Below are 17818 nucleotides of genomic sequence, written 5' to 3' on the forward strand. Positions count from 1 at the left end.
AGTTAGCGATAGGCGAAAAGTATACGGCAAGTGCATGATGGGCACAAATTTACACGCAACAAGTGTAAATTTTGAGTGGTATATATAATCATTGTGTGTAAAAGTGCCTTTAGAGACCCTAATCTAATAGTGTGTTGGACCTCCTTTGGCCTGCAGGACCACAGAAAATCATTGTGACGTTCATCCACACATATCAGATGACCCACTGTGTGCCAATAAAACATTCCCTGTACCATTACTCTACCTCCACCAGAATGAACTGTTGACACCTGACAGGAAGGGTTCATTGATTCACGCTGCTTGCATCAACTTCTAACCTCCCATCAGTATAGTGCAACAGAAATTTGGATTAATCTGACTCTGCAATGCTTTACCACTGCTCATTGATCCAATTTTTGTACTCATCTGCCCACTGGAGCCTCACCTTTCAGTTTCTCTTAGACAACAATGGTGCTGGAACTGTTCGTCTACTATTAAAGCCCTAAGGAATGTTGGGTTTTGCATTTGGACACCTTAATTGGAGCATCAGCGCTGTATTCAGTTGCAGTTTGCATGATCTGGTTAGAACGATTCTTGACATCCTTCACAGACCCCTTTTATCAACAAGTTGTTTATGTGCACAGAATCCCCTTTCACTGTATTTTTTTCCTTGATCACAACCAGTTTCAGTATATTCTCATCACTGTTGAACCTGAAAGCCCCACAAGGTTGGCAGTCTTTCGAAACTGGCTAGTCTATCACCGATGACCATTGTAATATGGATTCACACTGAAACTGATCCACGAAAAATGTGTTCACTTGCTTTTATGCTGCGCTCCGGGATAAGAAGTCTCATTTCCATATAGTGAAACTCTAATGAGGAAAGCGTAAGTATATCTAATAAAGTAGCCATTCAACCTATAATGCCAGTGTCTTCTTCGGTGGCGGAGGACCTTTTGGGCTCTGGGACCCAGGTGTGACTGCAACCCCTATAGTTCCAGCTCTGCCTAACACTCGCCTGCCAGTGAATATACTTTGGCATGTAGCAAGGCCAGATACAGCCATGCCGGAGGCTGACTTTACAAATTTAGATGCTCTCCGATGATAACATTGTGCAGAATGCTCCTCTCTGTGTCCATGAAAATAGCTGTTATATAAGCAGTAAATCAAGCTAAATCCAATTGGCGGCCATTTATTTACAAAGAGTACAACATATATTTTGTGCAGACAGAATTTTTTACAAGCCGATAATAAGCCATATGGCTGAAGCCATAAATGCAGACGGAGGTACAAAAGTACTGTCGTGGTTAAATTCAAGCAGCTTGTATTCATTTCTTTATGCTCATTGTAAATCTATCCACACCGGCTCTTCTCTTCTTAATAACACTTACATTGCAGAGATCCATCTTTTTAAAAACTCCAGGTGGAGTGGGGTTTCAGTCTTCTTAATAGAATTTGTAAAATGTGTTAACCATAAATTAGCTTCTAGAAGGGAGATACTGTGATTAAAAACAGAGCTGAAGCAGGTTATTTATTAAGGTGTGATAAGTTGGCAGAATACTAGCACCGGCGTCCGCTATGTACTTACCCATAGTTATGTCATGTCAATTTAGATTTCTAGGGCAGGGTAGTTTAAGAGAAATCCTGTGCTTCCAGGTAAAAACTATTGATGATGACCTATCCCACGATATTGGAGGCAGAAGTCCTGGAAGTGTTATAGCTGTTAATTTCCAATTAATTTCAACGGAAGTGAAGCCAGCTATGGCATTTCTGCTCCCATCCCCGATCATCTCTGTACCCCCCAGCAAGCTGGGTACTCATTTCAGGAGAATGACTGAATGAGCGCTGTTTAAACTAAACCATAAGTGAACGAGCCAATGATGACTCTCTTCCCCCGGAACACCGTTGGCCGGGGGGGAGAGCGTTCAGCTCTGCTAAACTCCCTCCCCCTTTCTGTCCCTTACCACAGATTTAGGCCTCGTGTCCATGGGGACAGATCCGCAGCGGGTGTCCCGCACGCGTGATCCGAGCCCCATAGGGATGCATTGGACACCTGCAGGTAGTTAAATACCTGCAGATGTCATTTTCCTCTGAGGCGCGGATTGCGTGTGCGGGAAAACACCCGCAACATGCTCCATTTTCGTGCAGGTCTCCTGCGGGGACGGTTCCCGCAGGCTTCTATTGAAGCCTATGGAACCCGTCTGGATCAGTGGCACACCCGCACCTGAATTTCAGCTCTCCGGCGCGGGAGAGCAGGAGTTTAAAAAAAATGGAGTGCCCGGCCCATATATGCGGCATGCTGCCAGCGTGCCGAGCACATCCGCCGGGCCGAAGAAAGAAGATCCGGCTGCAACGGAGGGAAGATCCGCAGCGTCCGGACTGGTAAGTAAATCTTCTTTTTAGGCCTCATGTCCGCGGGAAAGGAGGGACCTGCTGCGGGATTCGGCATGGAGAATCCGCGGCAGGCCTGATTTTTCCCGTGGACATGAGGCCCCGTGGACATAAGGCATCAGTCACTTTGGGCAAAGCCCGACCTGTTGCTGTATCTCAGAGCCCCGACCCTGTCAAGAACCACTCAGGAACTGTAGTGCCACTGTTGGAAGTAAATAAATCACTTAGGGCAGCTTCAGACGACCATATTTGCGCACGCAGAGAATAGAGCCCATTGTTTTCAATGGGTTCATTCTCACCGTGTTTTGCACATGCATTTCGCTTGCACAAAAAAATTCACAACATGCTGTATTTTTGTGCGCATCTGTGCACCTCAGGCACCTTAGGAGTTAATAGGACATCTGCGCTCTTGATGCCTGTGAAATTGCGCAATGAACTGCGCAATTTCGCAGGGAAATCGATAACACCAGGGACTAATTAGGCTGCAGAGCCTTTTCAAGTACAGTAAAATGTGCTAAAAAGGCGTGGAATAGCACAACTTTCACAGCTTAAAAAATCCCGCTATTTCGAGTGTTTTTGCGCTTACGGTCATCTAAAACTGCCCTTTTTCAACTTTCAAAGATCTGCGTTATTCCACAGAGGAGCTCTCCCATATGGCATTACACAGTCCCACAAGAATCTGCACTGGGGAGCCGCGAGGACTCGATTTGCCACGGTGCAAGGTTTCTTTAGGTGCCCAATGTACAGAGCTATTCTCCTCCTCTTGAAGTATTGCTTCTTAGAAAAAAACCTCAGATAATGAAAACCTCCATATGCCTTTGTATGAAATCAGATGCATATGAAAGTACAAGAAAGGCCCCCATCCATTTCTATCAGTGCCCTATTGAAAACGGCTTGTTTACTGAGCCAGTCCCAGGGGGTATGGGTGCTGAGTATCCGAGTGCTGCGCACTTACCCGGGGGTGGAGGCCTATGGAAGTTTCTCTGTGGAAGAAGTCCTGATTACACAGGTTAGTGAGTACTGGCTGGTGCAGAGGGGATGTAAAGGCCGTGATCACAGACTTGCATATGCGCAGGATGATGCTTGAACATTGCTTTAATAATGGCACACATGGAAGTGTTGCTGCACTTTGCTTCAAAACGTGTGGATGCCAGTCGCCTGGTGTTAGGTTGTGCTGCTGGAGTTTGTTGTTCTACAGGGGTCCAGGAGCACACCTGCACAGGTGAGGGTTAATTGAGCTGGCTGGGTGTGGTTGTGCAGGTCTGCCAATCCCCTCGGTCTGGGTGTAGATACATACCCCAGCCCCTGTGCGATAAAGAAGCTGTATTTCCTCAGTCTTGTCTGCTGTGGGAGTAGTGTCTGGTCAGCTTGCAGCTTGCTGTGTGTGTAGTGTCCTCTGCTGCATGTTTAGTGTCTTGCTAGAGTAGGGACTGCAAAACACGAGGAGCCTTGTCGCGGCCTTGTAGCTTAAGTTCATTGGCCAATTTATGAACTAATCCCCTGCTTTTATATTCAGTTTCTGCTTTAGTGTGTGAGGTTGTGTGGTAACTGAGTTTGTGCATTTAATGTGTGATTTCTGCCTGGTTGCGAGTATCACCCTTTCAGGGAGAGCAGGGCTGAGGTTCCAGCGTGGGGCCGCCTTTATTGAGGCGATCGCTCTGCTTGTAGGTAGAGCCAAGTCATCTTCCCTGCAGCACAGGGTCAGTTTCCCCTAACCCGTGTCTTCGGGTCATGAACATAACATAATATGCATATGTTGGATTATGTTGGCATATTACGTTGATGGAGTATATTGGTATGCAATATGTGGATGATGTTGATATGTTTATGGAGTATATTATGTTGGCTATGTTAGTATGTTGTTGTGTGTGAACAGTGTCAGGTCCAGTGTCTGGTGTGGATAGTCCTGTTCTGAGTATGTTGATAGAATATGTTGTATGGTATGTTGCTATGGAGTATGCTGGTATGCATTATGTTGTTGTGTGTGAACAGTGTCAGGTCCAGTGTCTGTGCAGGGTGTCAGACATCAGGTGCGGATAGTCCTGTTCTGAGTAGGTTGCATGTTGTGTTATGCATTTGTTCCTGGTGGTGCTCAGATTGTGGTGTAGTCGCAAGTGGTTGTTGGAGCGACTTCCCCGTATTTTCCCACAGATGGGTTGGACACCAGCTGTTCCTCCCCTCCTAAGATTTCTGGGGTGTTGCATCCAGTAGTGTGTGGTACGGTGATCACATGCGTTTGATAGGCACTCTGCATAGGCAGCCCTGGGACCTTTCAGAAGGCCCCCGGCTACCTAGCAACCACACAGCGTCCCGCCGCAGACACTGTACGGGCTCCCTGAACGTCAGTTGCCAGCTGTTCTTACAGTGGACAACCGGCGGCAGTAGTTCATATGAGCCGCGCCGCTCGTTGGAACTGTTAACACTTTAAATACCGCTGGTGGTAATTAAACTGTTAACAGTTCCAACGAGTGGCACGGCTCGTCGGAACTGCTTCCGCCGGGTGTCCACTGTAAGAACAGCCTGCACCTGACGTTGTATGGAGCGAGATCCACCTGCGATCCCACTCCATACAAACATTTGTTCGGACCTACGAACAAATGTATTTGCGAACAGGTTCCTGAAATGGAACCTGTTCACAAGTAGGTAGTATTTGTATATTGGTTAGGCTACCTTCACATCTGCGGCAAGAATTCTGTTTTCCTGCTCCGTTCAGAAAACAGGAAAGGCGAATCCTCTGGCTGAACAGGTCTGTGTTATGACAGAATTGAACAGCGTCAAACAGACCCCATTGACTATAGGGGGGTACGTTTGGTTTCCACTCAGCTGCCTGGCATGCAGCGCTATTTCTTCTAGTATTTTGTGCCAGTTCTGAAACGGAACCTCCGACTGGAAGTTCCAACGCAGATGTGAAGGTAGCCTTACTTCACCAACAAGTTATACATATAAACTGCTACAATCTATCCCGGGTGGCTAGTAATGGGGCACCCCTGTTACACTACTACAACTATGTACAAAACAGAGCCATGATCTTACCATCTGCTTGAGTCTTTAGTCTGAGCAGATTGATCTGGACATGTTATAATACAGCACATAGCTTAGGTTGATGATAAAATAAAAAAAAGACAAAACTGTTTGAACAAGGTAACACGTCACCCCTATGACTATGCTCTGATTATCTTCTAGTAATCAAATTACTATGCAGCAAACTGTTCATCACAAAAATTACCATAAAAATTTTTGATCTCACAGAGAAGACTAATATGAAATTGAGAGATGTTATATTTAATTCATCATAACAAAACCATAGGAAGTTTAGTATTGACAAATGCACAGCTAATGCAAACAAATGAGCCAATTATCCCGAATGGCCAAAGGCTCGACGCTCAGCGCCCTGATGTTTTAATTTAAATGAATGGAATACTGATTATTAATGTTGATTGGTCTCGTCATTGCACAGGAATAAACAATGGTTTCGGCTCTGAACGTTATTACCAGGAATGACATTCCAAAATGTAGCCGCGGACTCCCAAGATCTGCAGAGCCAAGTGAATTTACAGCTCTCTCTGAATTGTTTATCCTTAATGCATCTTCCTTGTTCTATGCTTCATTACCTCATGATCTATTGCAAAGAAAACACGTTTAAAAATTGCTTGCATAGATGATTAAATTACAAAAAATGCAGAATGCATAATCTGAGGTCAGGAAATGCACAGTGAACAATTTAGCAAGGAGAGATAAATAAGTGCAGCTTTTATTGTAAGAAAAAATTCTACTGTAGGCGAGAACAAAAACAGGTAGAATACTGCAGGTGGACGGAACAGTTCAGATTGTACTGCAGCCCAGTCCAACGAGTGCAAAAAAAGGCCTATATTTGCTAGGCAGCTGTCAGCCACCTGCCGGGAGTCGTCAATCAGCTACAACTGCATTTATTAAATGGGCTCTATGTAATAGAAAATACTATATTTTCCGATTATAAGATGCAGTTTTCAGCAAGAAGTGTCTGCACCTTATCGTCCAGAGGCAGGGGGGTTTGATAGATCCAGAGACCCCTGACCGATGGTTTAATGATAAAGCACGCTGCCCGATCATCGGAAGTCCTCCCTCTACCTGCCCGATCAGTCCCCTTGTAACGTCCCACAGCAACCAAGACACAAGGCCCACGCTGAGGAGTTGGCGGGGTAAAGATGGCACTTGTCATGGTGGCTCTACCAGACTCCTCCCCGGAGGGCCAAGCTACTGTTAGGCCTCTTCCGGACAATGCTGGGGCAGCGGTTACCTGTATATGTGTGGTGGACTTAAGGACTTAAAGATGCCATGTGTGACACCACCGTTCCTTTTCACACCGGCAAATCCTCAGCGGCAGAAATAATTACAGTGCACACACTGATAAACTTGCAAACCTCAATCACTGGGGATTGGCAGTGACTGGAAACTTTACTGTGTTCTGGAAGAAATACAGCTTACTCACAAGTGTAGGAAGGACAGTGTTTCAGTAGATGGTCAGGGAGGAGAACACAGGATGAAACCAGGGCCCACAGCCTAAGTTATCTGTAGTGCTCCGCTCCTGGACACACGCACACTCCAGGACTCTGAATACTTCCGGAGGGGAACACAGCACTCCATTGACACTCACTCAGAACTTGTTTGTAGAACACTGCATGGCAGACTCCTTCACTCCTTGCACTCCTCAGAGGTTGTTCCTAGAATGGTGGTAATCTGGATACCACTCCTCTTCTTCCATACTTCACCACATGAGGGTTGAAGGTACCCCCATTCAGCCTGCACTCTCCCTCCTTTCTCTACCGTTGAAGTATATAGAAGACCCCCCCTTGCTCTCAACTCATACTTATAGAGGATTGACATCACGTGACTAGACAGAATTGTTACTTTCTCAGACATATCCCAGCCACTTTCAGACATTAATCTCTTGCATGCTGCAGCTGTGCAATACACATAGCAGCAGACAAGATACTCTGCACAGTGCATCCATATCAAAGACATGACATGTATAACAATTATGGAGGGGCCAGATATTTATGTTTCAGGGCACTACACCCTCCCACAGATAACACTGGAGATCACTCATATATCTCTCCAGGGATACAGATCCTCTTCTGTACACACAGGGACTGTCAATAGCAAAGACCAAAAGGTCTAGTGGTAGCAACAGGACTGTAGCTGTCTCCACCGTGTGTCTAGAAAGCGTCTGTTAAAGAGGACCTGTCATGGCATAGAATCAGCAGTGTAGGCAGCAGGACTCTGCAGCTCAACCCCCCCCCCCCCCGACTTTATCCGCTGTTTTTCTATTTTTATGCTCACGTGACGTCCCTTCGCCGGGACAGGCTCTTCTTAGTTTTGGCTCCAATGGGTCAAGTATTTTTTTTAAAAGCTGGGATTGAGTCAGGGGGGCAGCGTAATTTTGGCAGCTGCATCATGATCCTGTAATCTCTCCTTCTTTCCTCAAATGCCCATCAAATAACAGCAGTCTCCCCTTTTTTTCTGTGCCTTAAAAAATGATATCAATGCATGCATACCTACCCTACTTCATCTGCTTTGATCGCTGACAGAATACATTGCAACACTTTAGTAATGTCATCTATTCTACAAGTCTACTAGGGCCTGCCTCTGGCAGAGCCTAAAAGGCTATTGTAGATGGCTGACCTGGAGGCCATTGTTAGGCCTTCGTGTGCCATAGCGACCCATTGGAATCTTGCCATTGCATCACAAGGGGTTCGATGGCTGACAGAGGGCACCCCCTTCCTCTGTCAGGCTCTTGAGACATTGAAGTCACACTGAACATGGCATCTAAGGGATTAAATTGCTGGGATCTGAGCTCAGAGGTCACTAACGGCTTAACTCATTTACATATGTTTAAAAAATTGAATATTAATTGCATGTGGATTTGAGTTCTATGAAATTTCTCGCCTTCCGTTGTAGTTGCCAACAACAAGCCCGGTAACAATCCCGGAACAATCATATATTTTCTTTCCTATGTAAACCATCCATGTCAGTTATACTTGTATAGTTGATTCTGCATTACTGCCATAGAAATCTATAGTTCAAGATCCATTTTGCCGTAATGGTTGAATCACCATCCCGTCCCAGATTCTTTTTCTGCAGTCCTAGACAAATAATTGTATTGTCTTGCATATCTATTGAAATTTTGGTCTCCTATGTTGGATTTTTTTGTAACCTGAAGTTTATAGGCTGACAAGTTAGACATCCATGCAGAAACTGAACAGTTATCTTGTATCCTGAACAGACATATCCTGAAAGGCTGCTTTCACACCTGCGTTAGGGTCAGTTCAGGATTTCCGTCTCTCTGCTCCGTTTTTGGAGGAGAGAAAGTGCAATCAAACTGAAGAAATAAAAAAAAAAACGGATCTGTTTTCCCCCCATTGATTTCCATAAGCTTTCAAAAAAACACAAAAGGCCCATTTGCTTCCATTCCATCAGATTTCTGTTCTTTTGGATGGAAAAATAGCGCAGCCAGCAGAAATATTTTTCCATTAAAAAAAAAGACGGAAAAGTGACTAAATGGGAGCAAGGAGAAGCCTTTCCGTTTGCTTTCCATTTTTTTTAAAGCTCATTGAGCAGAGAGATGGAAACCCTGAACTGACCCTAACGCAGGTGTGACAGCAGCCTTACACATATTGTCCAGGATTAGAAAAAAAGGGTTTTCCGTGGGCTTTGGTTGATATTGCACAGGCCCTTTTTTCTAATCCTGGACAACCCCTTTAAGGATTTTATACAGTGAAATGTTTTTGATTCCATAGGATTTTCAGCCTACAGTAGTTTGAATCTCTTTTTCTTTATCTTTTGCAAATCCCTAATTCCAAGAAAAATAATAGAACTTTTCTACTGTCTTATCTGAAAACGGTGAAAGGTCCATTCATCACTCTATATACACCAGGGAAAACATAAGCAAAGTAGGTAGCAGCGAAAGGGGAAAGGACAGATGTGTAGCTGACTGCACTTGCTTTTATATCAAGTATACTGAAGTACTATTATGTATCAGTGCTGTCTCAGATCTTGGAGTGGTAAATACTGGCAGGTAGATTAAAACATTTGCCTCTATCTATGACTTCCAGGCTGGAGGTAAAATCTGTTCTATGATGATAAAATGGTCATTTTTAAAGTCATTACAGCCCCACTGGAGATAACATGAAGCCGGATTTGTCTACAAGCCAAAAGAATAAACAAAAGTAGGCAGAACATAAAAATAATAAAAAATAACGGCGTCTCTTAGCGGGGATTTTGTTTAGTCTGTTATTTTCAAGGTTCTGAAATGAAACAAAATGACTGCACATAAAGAGGCTTTGTAATTATTAAAGAAATGCTCGGTTCAGACAAAAATAACATTTCTGAAAGATTGTGGGTTACATTCAAGAGCTACATGGCTCATTCGCTGGCCACATACACTATCAGGCCTTACTCACACGAGCGTTTTATCGTGCCGATTTTGCCGCGATAAAACGACGGCCGAAAATCGCGACCATCTGAAGCTTTGGATTACAATGCATTCTTCAGATGGGCAATTTTGCGGTACGTAAAATCGGACGTCCAAAAAAAAAAATGGGACATACAGTGCTGATTCTGGCAGCCGCTTTTATGCGTGGCTGGAAAAGATAGGACTTGTCCTACCTTTTGGCCGCGGTTAGCCAGTGGAAGCTGACGGAAGGTAGAGACAGAGGAAATTTAGTATGACTAGCCCTGCTTAGTTCCCACCCCATCCCAACCCCTCCCCTTGCTGGCAAGAGGTGGAGAGGGGGAGGCCGTTTAGCACACTAGCTCTGCTAAGCTCCCGCCCCCTCCCTTTGCCGTCAGCCAACAAGGAGCGAAGAAGGGGAGGGAAGGGGGAGGGAGTTTGGCAGAGCAGAACTCTCTCCCCCCGGCCGACAGTATTCGGGGCAGCGGCATATATACACCACAACCCAGCCATCTAAATGGACGAGAAAATGAGAGATGCAGCCACGACTTGGTCATGGCTGCCTCTCATTAATGCGATTTTTGGCTGCAATGCGGGTGGTCGAAAATCGCAGTGCCCGTGTGAATAAAGCCTTAAGTGGGGTCTGCGGGGTAGAATTGCTGCAAAATTTACAGTAGCAGCAAAGTGGCAAGATTTTCAAAATCTCATCCACAAGCTGCGGAGTTAACCCACATAAAACCCCTGTGGAAATTCAATTCAAGTTTCATACATGTGTTCTAGAAACTAGCAGCAAGGATGAGCTGTAAAGTACAAAAAAAGGAGATTACAGAAGAGCCACCCTCATTACACAGCTATGGAAGCTGGGCTCCACCCATCAGAAAACTAGATTACGTAAATCCACCTAAAACCTGGAAATTCAAGTGTGATTGCAGTTAACTCATTTATTTGTAATGGGGTCTCAAAGGAACATTCTAATAAGTGTGTCTGACTAACAGCAACTTACTGTGCGATAAAGTGGCTGAATGCTCTGGACCATTGTTCTGGATGAAGTAATGTAGGTGGAGGGTTTCTAGAAAGAAACACAGATGATTCTTAGTACAATAATATACAATTAAAGATATCAAATCACAATAAGGGCAAGGTAAGACACATGTTAAAGGGATAGTGCAGGGTTAAAGAAACATAGCTTTCTTCTAGAGACAGCACCACACTTATCCATAGCTTGTGTCTGGTATTGCAGAACAGCTCCATTGAAAAGCCATGTTTCTTTAATCCTATAAAATCCCTTTAAGAATAATATGGATAGATTTAAGTTTTCAAACATAAATGGAAGTAGACCCCTGGCTATTTTTATACTTTTTTCCGTTAGATTTTTGCTTATCTTTGATACCTAGAATAGTGTACATCTGTCATGTACGCACTCTCACAACATGTGATTCGGGTGCAACCACCCAGGGTTGATCTATCTCAGCCACTCAATCTTGCGCACACCTTCCACTCCAATTAAGCATAGATCACAGGCGTAACTTAAAGCTCCCGGGCCCCGATGCAAAACTTGTAACAGGGCCCCCAACTATAATGCTTTACTTATAGTACTGGGTTCCCTATATGGAGAAGAGAGGCCTTATGAGCCCCCTAAGGCTCCTGGGCGCAGGTGCAACCGCATCCCCTGTATCCTCTATAGTTACGCCCCTGGCATAGATCATACCCCAACACACTCCATATACCCCAAACCCTCGCTGCTACTCCCCTGGAGAAGGCCAAGGGACCTGCATACACATCCCCACACTACTTTCCACAATCATTGATTTAACACCAATAAAGACTGAGGATTAGAGCCACAAGGCCCACACTTATCAAAGTTTTTAGACTTTAATACCAAAAAAAAATGCACTGCTTACAAAAAGAGGGTACAAAACTGACGAAATAAAAATGACATATAATAAACACAAAACAGTTGTGAAAATGGAGAAACCTAAAATTTGTAGCAGTTCTGAGAGTGGAGGAAAAATGGCCCGCACTTCAGCTGCAGGCTGCCCTCATCAGGTGTGACAGATTTCTATTGTTCCACGCAATTTTTAAAGATCAGCCCCTGGCCCATTTTGCAGAGCTGCCTATTAGTTTATTAAGCAAATCCCTGGGTTAGTATTGGACAGTGAAGTAATAGGGGAAAAATATAATGAATATAAAATAGTCAATCTTGCTGTATTTTCTTCCCCATGCTGGCACTTTGGGCAGCTGGCTTGGACAGCAAACGTCCATCTGCTTTCCCCTTTGATGTTTGTTCACCTTGTATATGGCTCCCTACAGAACCAGCTTTAGGTGATAAATATGGCACTCTCTCCAAAGATGAGGGCATTCCTCATAGACTTCTTTCCTGTAATAAAACATCTTGGCCAGTGCAAAGAGCCTATCAGATAAGACCAAGATAACCCTATGGATATTAAATCTATACATATACATACACATTATATATATATATATAGTCATCATATATGTTCATCACAACACCGCACTGTTATTTTATCCAGCAAAAAATAAAAGGAAACCTAATAGACTCAGTGTTAGTCAATGGAATCCATCATATACTGATAAATGTAAGGCTATGCACATGGGCAGGAGAAATAGATGCCCCCAATATACACTAAATGGAGTTCTGCTAGGAAAAAAATGATACAGAAAAAGATCTGGGGGTACTAATTGACTGCTGACGCAAACGGAGCAATCAATGCCAGTCAGCTCCTGCAAAAGCACATAGAGTCTTGGGGTGCATTAAAAGAGGTATAGGGGCGAAGGATGAGAACATTATCCTCCCACTATATAAGGCACTTGTCAGGCCTCACATGGAATACTGCGCACAGTTCTGGTCACCGTTCCTCAGGAAAGATGTTACAGTGCTTGAGGGGGTTCAAAGAAGGGCAACTAAACTAATACATGGAATGGGAGGACTGGAATAGCTAGAGAGGTATCAAAATTGGGATTATTCACCCTGGAAAAAAGGTGGTTATGGGATTACCAAATAACTATGTATAAATACATGAGGGGACAATACAAGGATCTCTCCCAGGATCTATTTATACCCAGGACTGCGACGGTAACAAGAGGGCATCCTCTACATCTAGAGGAAAGCAGGTTTCATCACCAACATAGAAGGGGATTCTTCACTGTAAGAGCAGTGAGACTGTGGAACTCTCTGCCTGAGGATGTGGTGATGGTAAAATCGATAGAGGAGTTTACGAGAGGCCTATATGCCTTTCTAGAGTGCTATGATATTACAGGATATAGACATTAAATAACCAGCAAGGTTGTTGATCTGGGTCTTGGAGTCAGGTAGGAACTTTCAAATGTTGATCCAGGGATTATTCTGACTGCCATTGTGGAGTCGGGAAGGAATTTCTCCCCCAAAGGGGGCTAATTGACTTTGCCTCATTGGGAGTTTTTTACCCTCCTCTGGATCAACAAGGGGTATTCGCCATGACATTAGTGTGAGCAGAGCCTCATCGCACAATTTACATAAAGCTATATGGTATAAAAGTGTAAAACATACACTACTGTTCAAAAGTTTGGGGTCACATTGAAATGTCCTTATTTTTGAAGGAAAAGCACTGTACTTTTCAATGAAGATAACTTTAAACTAGTCCTAACTTTAAACAAATGCACTCTATACATTGCTAATGTGGTAAATGACTATTCTAGCTGCAAATGTCTGGTTTTTTGTGCAATATCTACAAAGGTGTATAGAGGCCCATTTCCAGCAACTATCACTCCAGTGTTCTAATGGTACAATGTGTTTGCTCATTGGCTCAGAAGGCTAATTGATGATTAGAAAACCCTTGTGCAATCATGTTCACACATCTGAAAACAGTCTAGCTCGTTACAGAAGCTACAAAACTGACCTTCCTGTGAGCAGATTGAGTTTCTGGAGCATCACATTTGTGGGGTCAATTAAACGCTCAAAATGGCCAGAAAAAGAGAACTGTCATCTGAAACTCGACAGTCTATTCTTGTTCTTAGAAATGAAGGCTATTCCATGTGAGAAATTGCTAAGAAATTGAAGATTTCCTACAACGGTGTGTACTACTCCCTTCAGAGGACAGCACAAACAGGCTCTAACCAGAGTAGAAAAAGAAGTGGGAGGCCGCGTTGCACAACTAAGCAAGAAGATAAGCACATTAGAGTCTCTAGTTTGAGAAACAGACGCCTCACAGGTACCCAACTGGCATCTTCATTAAACAGTACCCGCAAAACACCAGTGTCAACATCTACAGTGAAGAGGCGGCTGCGGGATTTTGGGCTTCAGGGCAGAGTGGCAAAGAAAAAGCCATATCTGAGACTGGCCAATAAAAGAAAAAGATTAAGATGGGCAAAAGAACACAGACATTGGACAGAGGAAGACTGGAAAAAAGTGTTGTGGACGGATGAATCCAAGTTTGAGGTGTTTGGATCACAAAGAAGAACGTTTGTGAGACGCAGAACAAATGAAAAGATGCTGGAAGAATGCCTGACGCCATCTGTTAAGCATGGTGGAGGTAATGTGATGGTCTGGGGTTGCTTTGGTGCTGGTAAGGTGGGAGATTTGTACAGGGTAAAAGGGATTCTGAATAAGGAAGGCTATCACTCCATTTTGCAACGCCATGCCATACCCAGTGGACAGCGCTTGATTGGAACCAATTTCATCCTACAACAGGACAATGACCCTAAACACACCTCCAAATTGTGCAAGAACTATTTACAGCAGAAGCAGGCAGCTGGTATTCTATCGGTAATGGAGTGGCCAGCGCAGTCACCAGATCTGAACCCCATTGAGCTGTTGTGGGAGCAGCTTGACCGTATGGTACGCCAGAAGTGCCCATCCAACCAATCCAACTTGTAGGAGATGCTTCTAGAAGCGTGGGGTGCAATTTCACAAGCTTACCTCAACAAATTAACAGCTAGAATGTCAAAGGTGTGCAATGCTGTAATTGCTGCAAAAGGAGGATTCTTTGACGAAAGCAAAGTTTGATGTAAAAACAATGTTATTTCAAATACAAATCATTATTTCTAACCTTGTCAATGTCTTGACTCTATTTTCTATTCATTTCACAACGCATGGTGGTGAATAAGTGTGACTTTTCATGGAAAACACAAAATTGTTTGGGTGACCCCAAACTTTTGAACGGTAGTGTAAGTCTGTTGGAAGTGATGAAGCTAGTGTGAGGGTCTGAAGCTGGAGGCTTCTGGAGAGTAGCCCTAATATAGTGTTAAAAAGAACCCTGATCACAGCCATCCAATTCCAGTGGGAGCACTAACAGTAGGGAAGTTTTCTTCGTTTTCTGCAGGAAACAGGAGAATTGTGGACCAGTATGAAAAAGAGAGCTGCTTTGTCCCAAAAAAGGGATAAAGGTTTTGCTCAACCCACACAAGGAACTGTGTTAGGTGCAATTCATACAGGTGCTAAAGGCATGCAGTAGCAGAGCAACAGTTGGGAAGCAGGAGCCCAAATTTGTGGGACAGCCCTGGGATTGTGGTCTACTTAATTCACCACTGTTTCAAAGAATTCCAGTCTTACACTGCCTACACTACAGGGTCTTAAGGTGCCCACCAGGGCTGGTTTTAACCTTTATTTTGACAACCCTTGGTGAGACACTTTAGTAATTTATAGGCCCATTTGTGCCCCGTATCATTTATAAGTCCCGATTTGCCCCGTAGTCATATATTGGCTCTGCTGTGCTCCCTGAGTCATTCATAGGCCCCTCTTTGCCCCTTGAACAATTAAATAATAACCTTACTCACCTCCATCATTCTCCCAGAAGCATCCGTTGCCTTAGACATTTCTGGCCAGGAGTTTGCAGAACGACTCAGGCAGCTTAATGATATCACCGTGCCATGTGAGTGTGACAGAAAAAGCATGGGATGGCAAAGCAGGAAGCGTGCAGCTTCCCACAATGTAGCTGTCTTTAAGACACCAATACAAGTGACCTCAAAGAACAAGGACTGGATTGTTCCTACCCCTGAGTTGGTTTTACCCAGACTCAGAGGGCTGTCCAGGTTTGCCAGGTGCTAACGCCAATGCAGGTGCCCATACACCTTAGACTAAAGTTGTTGAACATAGACGATTTCTACCAAAATGATAGTTCATCGGGTGAAATATAGGAAAGAAATCTGCCATGTTTTAAATTTTCATATAAACGTTCCCAGAAAGATCTCTCGTCTCTTGCTCGATGTCATTGAACAGGCATGGACAGTTTGAACGACTGTGTTGGCCAACATGGACTAATATGTCAATAATGGAGTCTGCAAAATGATTCTTGACCAGATGATGGTTTGTTCAACAATTCAACCACCAAGCTACTTCTCTATCTAATGTGTGTGGCCCCAATTAGGATCCTAGGATACGTTCTATGCAGGTATATCCACATACCTGTGTAAGGTATAAAGAGGTGATGCTGAAGTGCCTTGTTATGAAGATATAGACATTTCCTACATATTCTAGGGAGCCCTGATTGTTTAGTTTGGGCACTTTCCAAGAAACCACAATTCTAGAACCCTGTTAACTTGACTTTACTTTCCCAATCTTCTCCTAAATAAGAAAGCTAAGAAAAGAATTTTAAAAAAGTTAAACTAAGCCATGTGTTTTGTCAGAGACCATAAGAAAAATCTGCAATTTATATCTTGATACAAGAGGTTCTGATGCATTACTGGCTGTGATTAATAATATATGATACACTGGCATATGCAGTAAGTGATACATTATCATAAACATATTTAAACTATAAATTAACTGCGAGATACAAATCTGGTAGTAAATGTGCAATTTCTTTGCTTGAATTGCACTTAAATTTGCCAATTTTTAGCAGATTTGGCCATCTGCCCGCTCCCCGAACAAACATCTGTGGAACAGATGAAAAAACTGTGGTTCAATAGAGCTAGCAGTTGGTTAGTCAGTCAGGGATTTTTTACATTCTTACATTACACTGGACCTGCTATACAGTAGCTGATAATTATTTTCTTAGTTGTAGAGTAGGAGAAGGGTATACAGTGGTCATACCAATTTGCAAGTTTTAACCCTTTGCAATCCAATTTCAGATTCAGGGTTTCCTAGGTGGCTTTCTCTTTCTGCCATTATACAATGGAACCATCTGCTGGCTAGAGCCAGTACTGCAGTATGGGGCATGCTGGAGAGGCCCCCGACAACAGAACAGCCAGTAATATACAGTAAGAATACCCTGCCGGGCGTCTTCCAACATCGGAGCTGTACAGCCTTCAATCAGAATGTCTTCAGACATCAGACAGTGGATTGGAAAGAGTTAAGGTATAGGGTAACAAACTATTGCTAAAGGTAACTGCTGGTTGGAGTGAAGTGTTGAGATGGAGTTGCTGTAAACAGCAAAATTATTGCTTCTGTAAGGAAATGTAACTACTAAGTCTGCTGCCCTCATTAAGAGACTGTAACCAGCATACTTATTGCTTCATAGAGACTAAATGTCTGTTCTGTTAACCCTGCTATGTCTGCGTCATTGTTTGCGCCATCAATGAGTGGGATCTGGGTTACACACTCTGGCCTAAAACTTATAAGGACTGACCAGCTTACATTCTTAGCAATTGGTTGGGGACCACAGTTCTAGAGTAATGGACGCTATTGTCAAAGACAGTTGTTGCACAGGGACTTACATATAGTGTTAGCCATTAAAAAACATTAATTTACAAGTTTCTAATAATGGGCTAATTAGTTCAGAATTTTAAGGATCTTAAAGGAGTATTCTCCTCTTGGCTTTTCATGGCCAAGATGGGAGAACCTGGAAACTCTGTTGGAAAGGGTCGAGCGCTTAGGGCAACACTGTTTCTGTAGCTGTAATTGAAGTGAATAAGAACTATGGAAACAGTATAGCATGCTGTGCTACATTGTTTTTGTAGCTCCCATCCACTTCAATGAGAGCTGTAGAAACAGTGCTGGGTTGAGCACTTGGCTCTTTTCGTAAGCCCTGATCAGGTGGCCGGTAGTACTAGTAGCAGATTTCCCATCTTGGCTATGAAAAGCCA

General features: G+C 43.7%; 1 protein-coding gene across 1 annotated transcript in view; it reads right to left on the reverse strand.

Annotated features, from left to right (window-relative positions):
- MYO3B (myosin IIIB) overlaps positions 1-17818 on the reverse strand; it is a 449841-nt gene that overhangs the window by 275415 nt on the left and 156608 nt on the right. Inside the window, exon 7 of the mRNA XM_066575886.1 lies at positions 10803-10868. Coding sequence (XP_066431983.1) covers positions 10803-10868 — 66 coding nt within the window. The remainder of the gene's footprint in view (positions 1-10802; positions 10869-17818) is intronic.

Source organism: Eleutherodactylus coqui, chromosome 8 (genome assembly GCF_035609145.1).
Source record: "Eleutherodactylus coqui strain aEleCoq1 chromosome 8, aEleCoq1.hap1, whole genome shotgun sequence".
Classification (NCBI taxonomy): domain Eukaryota; kingdom Metazoa; phylum Chordata; class Amphibia; order Anura; family Eleutherodactylidae; genus Eleutherodactylus; species Eleutherodactylus coqui.